The sequence below is a fragment of the Astatotilapia calliptera genome, chromosome 23 (genome assembly GCF_964374335.1).
Source record: "Astatotilapia calliptera chromosome 23, fAstCal68.1, whole genome shotgun sequence".
Classification (NCBI taxonomy): domain Eukaryota; kingdom Metazoa; phylum Chordata; class Actinopteri; order Cichliformes; family Cichlidae; genus Astatotilapia; species Astatotilapia calliptera.
The window spans coordinates 3,573,599-3,586,171 of record NC_137443.1 but is presented as its reverse complement, the minus strand read 5'-3'; the positions used below and the strand labels follow the sequence as shown (position 1 = coordinate 3,586,171).

The 12,573-nt window shown below is 42.3% G+C and overlaps 1 protein-coding gene across 1 annotated transcript; it reads left to right on the top strand.

Moving 5' to 3' along the window:
* The first annotated feature begins 32 nt into the window (after positions 1-32).
* Positions 33-12,144, top strand: ankrd24 (ankyrin repeat domain 24). Its single transcript, XM_026158841.2, has 22 exons — positions 33-115; positions 351-419; positions 2,136-2,266; positions 2,704-2,792; positions 2,879-2,943; positions 3,074-3,131; positions 3,305-3,375; positions 3,455-3,561; positions 4,294-4,466; positions 5,414-5,487; positions 5,842-5,961; positions 6,088-6,207; positions 6,334-6,463; positions 6,628-6,806; positions 7,450-7,613; positions 8,085-8,863; positions 8,966-9,282; positions 9,941-10,174; positions 10,636-10,812; positions 10,896-11,057; positions 11,343-11,408; positions 11,749-12,144. Exons 2-22 carry the CDS (start codon positions 384-386, stop codon positions 11,815-11,817), a joined length of 3,321 nt encoding a protein of 1,106 aa, XP_026014626.1. The 5' UTR covers positions 33-115; positions 351-383; the 3' UTR covers positions 11,818-12,144.
* The last annotated feature ends 429 nt before the right edge of the window (positions 12,145-12,573 follow it).

The following is a 12,573-nucleotide window of genomic DNA, read 5'->3' as shown; positions in this document are numbered from 1 at the left end:
GATTAGGGCGGGCGCATTCTTGCTGTCCGCCAGGCAGCAGTGACTTCAGTATTTTGCCGCGAGGAGCTCGTGGGACAGATGAAACCCTCACCTGGAGCTAGACGGTCGTCCACGGGTAGGCTGCACGTTTCTCCAGCTGTGTAATTGTGTGTCTGCATGAACTGCGTTAGTGTTGATGCTAGCCTGGTGGTGCATTCCCTATGTACTCCCCAAATTTTAGTACTAACCCTGTGGCTGGTCCACTGTTGAGAGCTGAGTAATGGGTAAATGAATCAAACCCTCCTTAAGACCCACTGAGAATTACACTAGCATTTTAACTTTAGCTCTTTTTTTTTATTCTTACTTTGCAGTGCACCTGTTTAGACAAAGGCTGTCCAACCGTTATGAAAAGCCTGAAAGCAAAATTTAAAAAGATTGAGGTAAGAGCCATCTGTTGTGTGGCATCTTGAGTTTTACAGGTGGGTATGTTTTAAAGGAGCACACCTGTCTGATATGCTGCTTCAAGTTATTTGGTTTTTAAATGAATGTTAAGGTGTTGAACTGGACTGTGTTATGTAGTCATTTATACAGTCCCAGGTTGCTTTCTGTGTGTATGTGTAATGGGGGGCAGTGGGATTTGGTGTCACTGAGCAGCAGGAAGGCAGGACTGTCTCCAGACTGCAGCTGTAACCAGAGATCTCAGGTAGCCCTCAATTATTCACATGTACCTGCACACACACACATGCACACACAAATAGCTCCTATTATCCTGCTGTCATCCCTTTTCACATGAAAGCTGTTTAAAATGTTAACTTTACTTTTTAAATAAGAACCAACAGAGAATTATAGCAATCCTCTACACGATGCAGTGTGGTGTATTCAAACTGATAGGCTGCACTGAAAGTTGCTGGTTTATCTAACTAGACCTACTTGTGTTAGCATTTTCATGGTGGTGATGCTTTTAGAACAATTATAGGCTTTTCTTTTTGCTGTATCACCCTGACTTAGTGGCAATGAAGGTTACCTCTTTAGGTGAGACTGTGTGGACTATAACTTAACACTCCAAGAGGCCAGATAGGTAAAATTGCTAGTTCGGGCTGTCCTGTTTTTGTGGTTTGTACCTATTTGTGTTTGTGTCTTGCTTTTCTCCCGTTCCCTATAAATGACGTCCCAAACCTGCAGAGCAGCGTGCAGCTTGTCCAGCTCCCTTTTCCTGTTTTTGCTGAGTCCTCACATCGCACAGGCCCTACTCTGAAGCTGCAGAGGCACAGATCTGTGACGCTGACGCCAAGGGGTACTGTTGGAAGACCTGGCAAAAAAAAAAAAAAACTAATGAAGAAAAGAAATGAGGTGGCTATAGAGAGGAAGGCACAAGAGAAAATGTTAGGTTAGAGAAAGGAGGGCAGTGAGGAAAGGAGGGAGAGTGTGTGTGGTGCAGTGGATAGACTGTTACGACTCTGCTAGCAGCTGGAGCAGGACGAAAGGATGCTGTTTTAAATGCGGAGAGGGAGGACAGAAAATAGCTGTGTTATGTGTAAGTGCGTCACAGTTTATGTGTGACAGTCCTTCGTTTTCACTGGAGGTATGATTTCACAAGAGCATAAATTCTCTGGTAGGTAGAGCTTTGCTGTGTTTTTGCTCTGACCTCTAAAGGGTAGCTTAAAGAAACTTAGGGGTAGCTGATTTTTTCTCTCGATCATTTGGAGTGTGTTTGTATTGTTATGAAGCCAGGTGGCAGTGTGTATTGTCTGATAGGAAACACTGCGGTGGCTTCGTATACTGTAGCTGTATTTAGTTGTGTGTGACACCCTGTTAGCAGCATGGATCCTCAACAGCCTGTTTATAGCCTGATGAAGAGGTTCTGTCCTTGTTTCAGCCTGCTACCGCTGCCAGTAGGTATCACATAGAAATATAAGTGATTTTTTTGCCTCCGTAGTTTATAATATTTCTGTATTTAAGTTATTTTGCATAAACTATAAAATTGTTGTGCTCTGTTGTCTTTACTGTGTTTTTCTTTTCTTTACTGGATCATTATCACTAGTTGTTGCCCATTCTAACTGCTCCATATTTCTCAGTCAACTGTTGTGTTGAATGGTAAGAGAAGTGGTACGGTATCAGTTTTCGTGGTGACCTGTTCTCTGTTTTGGCCCCCTCAGAGTCAGGACTGGAGTAAGAGTGATGAAAGGCTCTTGCAGGCTGTGGAGCAGAATGAACCCGATAAAGTCTCAGCTCTCATTGTCAAAAAAGGTCTCTGTCCTACCAAGCTGGATGCTGAGGGCAAGTCGGCGTAAGTTGAGTGCCTAAGTCTGCTGTGCCTTCAACCCTGTTGAAAATTTGTATCCAGGTAGTACCAGGAAGCCAACCAGTTCAAATGAACTCTACCATTTATGCCAAGAAGAGTGGTCAAATATCAGCTAGACCTGTGCCAGAAACTTACCAACAGTTACCAAAAAGTGCACCTTAGACAAAAACTCTGGAAAAAAAACTGTCCAAAGAAATCATTAAAAAACTTAAATTACAATCACATTCATGTCCATAATTAGGGAATGTCAATCTATGACCACAAGTGTAAATAAAAGTAACTAGAATCTTGAGCTGAAACTTAACTGATGAGAAGGATCACTAATTGTGACATTTTGCAATAGAAATGCAGAAATAAAAGCCATTTTTATTTTTATCCTCTCACCTGTAAGATGTGGTGGCATGTCCTGTTTCTCCTGACAGGCTTCACCTCTCTGTATCCCGAGGCCGGCTAGATTGTCTGGAGGTTATCATCTCTCATGGTGCAGACATCAGCGTCACCGATGGAGCCGGTGAGGGATTTTATTAAACAGAAACATAGTTGTATCCTGTAAGCCACTGGGCTGTTTATAAAATACATGTAACTGTCTGACTCCAGGCTTCAGCGCCCTTCATCTTGCAGCCAAAAATGGCCAGTCTGAGTGCTTAAAGAGGCTGTTACAGGTAAAAAAAAAAACCCCAACAATGACACCATAGCTAATCAATTAATTATTGAAATCATTAATAAAAATAATGGCCATTATTTTAAATATTTATCCGGTTACCAATGATGCGTGCTTGTTTCCTCTAACAGGAACGAATGGCGGTAGACTGCACGGACAGCATTGGAAGGACACCGCTCCATCTTGCAGGTCGCTGTTACAGCATAAAATTATTACACCAGTTTATTTAATTCCATAACAGTTTGCTTATAACAAGATTTTATTGATCGTTCTGTTTAGAAATTCAGTTGAATTTAATCATGTCATTGCAAAACGTACTATATGCAAACTTTTAATTGCCTGAACGCTGGTTATACTCACAGCGGTCAGTGGTTGCATGTCCTGCACTGAGACCCTGTGGGACTTTAAAGCCAATCTGGATGCACAGGACACTGTAAGTTTGACAATTTAGCTGTTTGGTTTGCTGTTTTTGCTGACCCAAAATAAATTTTATTTTTATTTATTTTTTTCAGGACGGGGCCACCCCTCTGATATTGGCAGCCCAGATGAGTAGAGTGGAACTGTGTGTCTTTCTATTGGGTCGAGGTGCAAATGCAAACATACAAGATAATCAAGGAAGGTAGTGAACTGTTATTGATAGTATCCCAAATATTGTTTTCCTTGCATGGCTTGGTGAGGCAGGGTATGACTGCTTGGGCCTTCATTTCCTGTTTCTTGAAATCATTATAGATGCAATGACTGAAGTGTCAAACAGGTTGGAATTTCACATCACTAGAAAGTGTCATGAAACCACTAGAACCCTCTAGCTAAGCTAGAACAAAAATAAAATCTCTTCAGGATTACTCCCACAGCAGTCTGGGTCTGCAGAAAGGATTCCCATAGAATTACTCCAGTAGTCGAGAGATTTGGAGGGATGCAGGTCAGGATCTCCAGCTGGGGCAACAGCTTTCGGGTTGGCTTTAGATGGCCCCTTGGAGAGGATTACTAGAGAACAGTCCTCGGGTTAAAATTAACAAGGGAAAAGACACAAATTTGACATAAAATGAAAAACTGCAGTATTTTCTGCTTCATATTGAGTATCCTGCAGTGTGTTTGTTTTTTGTTTTTCAAAACACATCCTGACTTTTATAACTGGAAACTTTGAACAAAATGAAACATTGCGCCTTTTTTTAGCATATTTTATTTTGCAATGATTGACATGCCAAACGAGATAACTCTGCACAATATGTAAGTGAAGGCCTGGAAAGAAATAAACATTCTCTAATACTTCTGTAGTTTCTTTTTGTATTGCATTCCTCATCGTAAGTATTTTTTTTATTGCCTTGTAATTATATATTGTGTGGGGTCACAGGTCTGCGTTGATGCTGGCCTGTGAGAGTGACAGCGTTGAGACTGTAGAGGCTCTGCTGAGAGGTGGGGCCAACACACAGCTGGTCGACGGCCTCGGACACAAAGCTACCGACTACAGCGTAACCACAGGCAACCAACGTATCATTGAGATGCTGCAGGATGGAGTACCTTCAGGTATGAGGCCCAAGTTTTCTTTCAGTAGTGTTTGCATTTGCTTTTGTTCTAAGATCTCAAAAGACCTGTCTCAGTAGTGCAGCTCAGATAATCAATCAAATTACTGAATGTTTGGGAATGGTGAAAACACAGCTACTCTGATCCCCACTGTAACACATGGTACACAGTGACTTTCCAGAGATAATCAGACCCAGAGTATGGTTTGAGTTGCTGTGATATTCCAGATCCAGACATTCTCATTGGCCTCCTTGGAAAACAACTGTAATAGAGGGAAGTGGATCAGAAGGACAGCTGGGCGTGATTGTAAAGTGGGGCATAAAAATGAAAAAGGCTGCTTCCGCTTTTATCTCTCAACAAAGACTTTGCTGATAGGTTACATGGAAAACAGATGTTTGACTTTTTTTGAGAAGATGAAGGAGGTAATTTGGTGTGCACATGATGCCTGACCACATCGGTTCATAATAATTTGAGAGATTTTCATAGATTTACTGCATAATACATGAATGGCACCCATGTAAACTGCATATTAGAAAGGGATTTCAGGGCATTGTCTGCATGTTTTTCTAGCTGTTTTCTGAGTCTCTGTGCAAGTGAGGTTTAAGTGCTTTAATGTTTCTTTCCCTATGCATACATAGTCTCTGAGGGCGCAGGGGAGGAGGTAATGTTGCATATTCTTGTGCTGCATCACTCCTTCCATAAATGAGATCATGGCTCACTTTGGCAATCATATTGTGCATGTTTTCCAATATGAGGTCATTGTTTTTTTCGTTTTGTTTTTTTTGTGCTGCTTTCTTTGTGTTGGCTTTCTTTCTCTTTAGTTGGCGACCTTTTGTCTCATCTTGATTTTCTCCATTTTTTCCCTTTTGTTTGTTTTTTAAGTTGAGTTTGATCTTTGCTTGCTTGTTATCACCCTCTCACCTCAATGCAGCCTTCTCAAACCCCCTCAGCCGCTTCATCAGTGCAAGGGGGGACTACCCCCCGCAAACGGAAAGCTCCTCCACCACCTCGGTCTCCTCTTCAGGTACTGTAAGAAACATGTTAGTGGGCACGAAACATTTCTCTGTTCAGTGTTGTCAGTATCTCCTGTACCCTAAACATGAAGTGATATTAGTTTAATAGTTGAGAAATGTTACACCTAAGATTTTCTTTTGATTGACTGTAGGAAATAAAAAGATGTGAATGAATTTTTAGTTTACAGCTCCACTTGGCACTCTGAAAGAATTGGCAGGTGTCCCTGTTTATACTAATTGTACCATCATTTCTTTGGTGAAATCTCTAAGCTACAACATTGCTTCTCAAGACATTAACTGGATTGTTTATTGATCTGTGTGATGTGATTCTCTTGATTATTTTTTTTCTGATCTCAAAAATGCAGGGTGTGCCACCTTCCCAAAAGTCCCAGAGTTCAGCTCCTCCTGCCCACTCTCCAGAGCCCCATCAGTCCCAGTCCCCACCTCCCTCTCCCCAGCCTCAAGAAACCCAGCAGTCACCCCAGGTTAGCACTGTAATGTTGGCTCTTATTTGGCTTTTAAGGGTTTCTTCCTTTATCTTAACATAAAAGGCAGACTATCGTTGGTTTAATTATTTTGTGTTGGGTTGTTTTTTGCTTGTTTTGTTTTAGGCTGAAGACGAGGAGGTGTTTGAGGAGATTCGGCGGCTGCGACTGGAGAGAGGCCGTCTGCTCCAGAAGATCAAAGCCTTGGAGCAGCAGCAGCAGAGTGCCCTCTCTGCCTTGGAGGAGGTACTGAACAAGAGTCTCCTTAATGCCTTGCGTGCATTCCCTTATTTTGTTTAAACCATGAGTGATTGAAATTGTACTTTCTGAATGCAACTGCAGTGGCCAATATTATGTGTGTTTGCTCACTAGCTTTCCCAACTAAAGAAACGTCTGGAGGAGGCAGAGGCAGAGAGGGACAAACTGCTTGAGGAACTGAAAGCAGTCCATGGTATTGGGGCGAGTGACTCTGAGGACCTGGATGAAATGCTGGACTTCCCAGGTATGCGATCCAAATATTTGTGACCGTTCCCGTCCCTAGCACAGAGCGTGCATGCACTTCATGCCGGTGTCATTGCTGTGCCACTTGGGTATTCTTACATCTTTCATGTCAGGGAGTCATGCTGATTTATTTTTGTCTTTGTTTCTTTTTAACTTTCGCTCTAGAAAAGCTGCTCTCCAAGCGCTCCAGAGCCTCCCCTGCTCAGGATGAGGCCTCTTCTCAAACGGACATTGACTCAGTCAGCCCCTCTCCTGCCCCTGCAGACCCAGGAGCTGTTGCTGAGCTGCATAAACAAATAGAGGAACTTACTTCCCAGAATGCTGAACTTGTTCTGAAAGTTCAGGTCAGGCAGCATAAATGCATAAATACACAGCTAATGCATAAGTACCTACTCTCACACATGCACAGACACCATTTTCATGCCTTCATTATGTTGGCTCATTAACAAAGATAAATTGGTAGTCAAAAGAGTATTAATTGGTTTCCTGGCAAGAGATGAAGATTCTGTTTCAAGAGTTGCTGAGTGTCCTTCATTCAAGCATTAGTCATGACCACTTAAACTTTGGGATGCTTCACTTTGGTGCACTAATGTACCCAGGCAGTTAGTTCATTTAGGTATAAATAGAACACAGCAACATCAGATGTAGACATGGAGGCATTTTGCAGGCGTTCTATGCTGACCGGTTCATGCTAGTTGAAGTTAATCAGAGCTTATTAGTGCTGATGGTTTTATGAAGCATTCTGTTATAGTGTGATTGTTCATTCCCCACTGGAAACATGAAAAGTCCAAACTCAATAAAGACTTAAATAAACTGAAGTAAAATTGAATTGAACTGGCAGTATATGCTCATGTGCTCACACTGTCACAAAAACGTGGTACTCTAACGACACTACCTGAATTTTCTGTGCACATTCTGTTGGGCTCACATATTGAAGCTAACTGAGTTTTTAATAAGCTGCTATAGTTTCACCTCTGTTGTGTACAGATGTTGGAGATGTTCGAGAAGGATGACACAGACATGCAGACCTCCAGTTCGGACTTTGTCCCTCTCGTTCAGTATGAAACCCTGAGAAAAGAGTATGAAACCCTTCAGGAGCGCTTCTCTCAGGCCCAGGCTTCAGCAGAGGCTTCAAGTGTGGAAGAGCAGCAGTAAGAATTTATTTGAAATACTACCACTTCAAACTAGAATCACAGGAAGAGTTCCCGTTCACTGGCTCTGGCCTTCATTCTAAAATGTGCTTGTTTACAAATTGAGTCCTCGTGACATAAGGTTTCATGACTGCTGTTGCATCATGTGTATTATTTTTCTTTGAAAAAATATAAAACCTCATCTGTGTTGCAGCTAAGCAACAAAACACTTCAATAATACACTGAGAAAGTGTTATCTAATTCTGAAGCAGTCACTCATTTACACCCTTGTTTGTTTAACAATAAGCTGTATGTCACTTGTTTTCATAAAGGCTAAATATTTATAATTGATTAGAATTTACGTTGGGTTTTTTTTGTTTTTTGTTTTTTGAGGACATCACCTTGTGTTGTTTTCTGTAATAACTAAACGTCTGACTCATATGAATATAGCATGTTTTCTTAATTTCACTTCAAGTCTCTGTTGTTTTGCAGTGATGATGAGCGCTCTCAGGGAGGAGCTGCAGATTCAGAGAATACAGAAGCTCTGAAGGAGAAGCTGCGTGAGCTGGAGGAGCAGTTGGCCTCTTCCAAATCTGAGCTGGAGGAGCTAAAGGAGCAGATGCGTGTCGGGGTGCTTTCTGTGGAGTGTGGTATAGGGGATATTGCTGCAGCAGGTGCTGGGGCTTCAGAGGAAGGCCTGAGCCAGGAGGCAGAGCAGCTGAGAGCCAGGGTGACAGAGTTGGAGGAGGAGCTTTCTAAAAGAACGGGTGAGGCTGGGGGTCAGAGCAATTCGGACAGTGACATAATCAAACAGCTGACAGAGAAAGTAAAGGAACTCCAGGCTGCTCTGGCCCAGAAGGAGTCTACAAAAGAGGAAGAGGAGAAAGAAGACAAAATAGAAGATACAGAAACAGTGAAGTGCCTACGTGACAACGTTGCTAAGTTGGAGGCAGCCCTGGCAGAGAGCAGGTTATCAGAAAAAGATAGAGGCGGAGCAGGAGATGGAGATCAGGTCCATCGCCTTCAGGAGCGTTTGCACGAGCTAGAGGGAGAACTGAGGAAATGTGTGCCCCGCTCGGAGCTGGAGGAGGTGCAGGTGAATCTGGGACTCCAGTGTGAGCAGCTGGCAAGGGAGAGGGCGGATGTGGCTAGAAGGCTCAACGATGCCCTCCTGGAGCTGGAGAGACTCAGACCTCCACCACACGGAGAAGAGGAAGATGAAGAAGAGGAGGAAGAGCATTCAGAGAGTTCAGAGCCCTCAGTCATATCAGGTACAACTGATAATGCAGTGTCATTTTGCATGAGTAGAAAACCATTGTATTTAGTTCACAGGTTGAGTTCATGTGTTATTATTTGTGCCTCTGTCCAATCAGAGCACTCCAGACGCACCTTAGCAGCAGTGAGAGAAGAACTTGAAGTAGCGAGGCAGGAAGCAGCTCAGGCTCTGGATTGTCTGTGCGCCGAGCGAGAGAGCCGGGCACAGGACGCCCTGCAGCTGAAGGACACGGTGCCACTTGCGAAACATAAAGAGGCGCTGTCGGCGGTGTCAGAACAACTTGCTCAGACACTGCAAGAGCTCCAGGAAGAAAAAACCCTTCGGGGCCATGCTGAGGAGCAGGCTGCCTCACTGGAGGCTAAACTGCAGGCCATGCAGGATGCCATTCCCAAAGAGGAGCATGAGAAAGTCAAGGTCAGCAGAAATGTACAAATATGATAATAACAGCTCAAAAGGTCAGTGATCAAAAGTAGCTGATAAGGCCGGGCTCTTCTTAAATATGTTAAATATAGACTCAGCAGAAGAAGCTTGTTGATAAATGGAAGGAAAACCATTTCCTCCACTTTTAAAGGACAGGTTCACATTTTTTCATCACCTTAACTCACGTGCACAATATACAGTAATAAGTTGCTGTAATTGTTCTGTAAAAAGCTAATTGTGAGTGAATCTGCCTGCAGTGAAAATTAATACATTTTATCTGAAGCATGAAACTTCAGGGCCTGAATGATGCCTCCATTTTTTCCTGAAAAATCTTTAATATTAAATACAACGAATTACAAAATGGGCATTTGCAGTTTCTTTAAATTGTTTATTGAGGTATGGAGAGAAGTAAGAGCTATGCACATGTGCTTTTAGTTGACTTCTCCTTCTGCTTTTAATTTTATTCAACCACAACTCTTAAGCAAACAGATCCCTTGTTAATGAACCTTGCCATCTTGCACATTATTAAATGGCATATGATAATAATAATAATAATACTGATATTGAATTTCCAAATTTTAGAAGTTTGTTTTAAATGCACACATGGTCAGACGGAATAAAACTCTTCAGTTAATCCTGGCTCGTCTCACAGGCAGAGCTCCAGCACGCCCTGCAGGAAAGTGAGAGCGGTGCAGCAGCAGCTCGGGATGCTCTGAGTGAGAAGGAGATGGAACTGAGAGAGCTGAAATCCCAGAAGGCTGCAGAACAGGGTCTGATTTCTAAGGAGGATCACGAGGCCCTTCGGCTCTCTTTGCAGGCTGAGATCAACGCCGTCACGGCCCGTTTCAACGATCTTACTCGTAAACACGAGAAGACCTGCACTGAGGTCTGTGTGTCTATGATATTATGTGAGACCTCAGATGTTATTGTTTTGCAACAGCAGCAGTAGCTGTGGGCCTTGATGCCCTCCTGCCTGCCTTTACATTATCCTACTCCATTACTTCTGTACTTTTTGCTGCAATGACCCATCTGAGTCATGTACTAAATTTGCTTGTGCACTAGCAATTCAAAATATAACAAAACAGCAGAAAGCAATACAGCTATCCTACTAATTTAAGTTTTTATTATATATTTTTGCATTTAATTGATTTTAATTGCTGTAAAAAAATTAACTTCCCAAATGTGGGATAAATAAAGTACATCTAATCTCATTTTAGGGACACTCCAAATTGAATTTTCCTTCACATCTGCTGTTGCATTTAAATAATAAACTAAACGGCTAAATGCAGAGATTTTTTTTTTATTAAGAGGCAGGATGAGACTGTTGGTATTATTTGTCTACTGCAGGTATTCCAGGTACAAAGGGAGGCACTCTTTAACAAGAGTGAGCGGCAGGTCGCAGAGTCGCAGCTCGCCACAGTTCAAAAACAACTTGCTGAACTACAAGCCCAGTCAACCCATATCCAGGAACTCCACAAAGACATCCAGGAATCGCAGAGCCTCGTGAAAGAGAAGGACCGCAAGGTGAGATGCTAGCTGTTCATGAAGTTCACGGCTGCTCTTGAAGAACAAGGTTGTGAAAAGTGATGTGTTCAATATGTGTGCAGATAACAGAGCTGTCAAAGGAGGTGTTCCGACTGAAAGAGGCCCTGGGGGCTCTCTCGCCTCCTCTCGGAATCACCTCTTCCTCCTCATCAACCCATCATGGTAACCCTGGACAGCAAATGGCTCTGCAGAATAGGATTGCCATCCTCACTCAACAGCTCCAGGTGATCTATTAGATTCAAAGGGAAAATGTACTCATAAGTCTGGACGAATAAAAAGGTTTTGAGTGGTTTTTCATTCTAAATGTTTGGATAGATATAATTGATCTGAGGCCAGCAGGGAGCTTATTCAAATGAACACAACCACAATAACTGAAGTCAGCTTTTAGTGCACTTGGATCTAATTCTGGGAACAGTTAAAAGATCTACACTTGATGACTGGAAAGGCCTGACTGGGTTGTAGACAGATTTGTACTGTAATATGATAATGATATTGTCCTTTTTTTGCAGGATTGGGAGAGAAAGCACAAAAAAGTGGTGACTGTATACCGCTCACACTTACTGGCAGCTGTGCAGGTCAGTTCAGTGCACTCATATGCACAACAATTAGGACTGAAATGGAAATTTGTTGAGGATTTGTTTGTGTGTCTGTGTTCAGTTCATTGTTCATTTGTTATTACCTTTTGGCGTGCTAGCTATAATTTATTGTTCTATGTTGTTGAGCTGGCTGCATAGTTGCTTACCTTTAATGCTTTTAGCAGGTAGGAATTGTCTTCTTGATGCCTCTCTTAAAATGGGACAGTTATTGTAATGTTTAGTTGGTGACATTGTTTTTCTGGAAATACAAGTATCTTGGACTGCTATTTGCAGTATCGGTTACCTTTCATTTCAAGATGGCATCATCGTCTGTCAACAGGGTCGCATGGATGAAGAGGTGCAGCATTTGCTACTCCAGATCCTGAAGATGACACACGAGGGGCAATGAAATTTAGAGCATCTGCAAGTTTCTCTCAGCTCCAGTCCCCTCTACAGGGCAGCATAGCAGCTCTATCACAGCAGCCTGTGGGACCAGTACCCAGTATAAAGCCAAATACAACTGATCTGTGGTCAGGTATAGCTGCATGCTTGTAATGTAGTAACCCAAACAACCGATAGAAAAATGGAACATGGAGTGCCTTTATTGTGTAGTATGTGAGGAGTTTATGAAAGCAGAATGTGAATGTGACAGAGTGAATATTTAGACGATACCAGATGCATTGATTTGTTTTTTTTTTATATAATAGTTTTAATTAAAAAAAGAAGATAAATTCTCTGCGGTTCACTGTGTTCTTTTTAAAGTGATCCATCAAAGAGTGTCGGTTGACTGACTCTGGGCTTAACTGTGGACCCGATACATTAGCACACAAATATAGGATCCATTCCAGTAACTATACTATGGAGTGTGCGAGAAAAATGCATAGTAATATGTCAAATGCGTATTTAAAACACTAAGGGTCCTTATTTTACAGTATGTAAGCCAGCATGCTGTTCTGGCCATCCTGATCCATGACCCTCTGCAGCAGCTATACACATACATTAAGGAAGCTAGAGACACAATATTTGAACCAACTAATATGCCTGAAATACCTGCATACAACCATTTATACTTTGTGAGGATAAAAACACGGTGTAAACAACTTTCAGCTGCTTCCTTACTCACAAAAAGTTGTACTGCATTTTTGATCATCCGATGCCGTTCCTA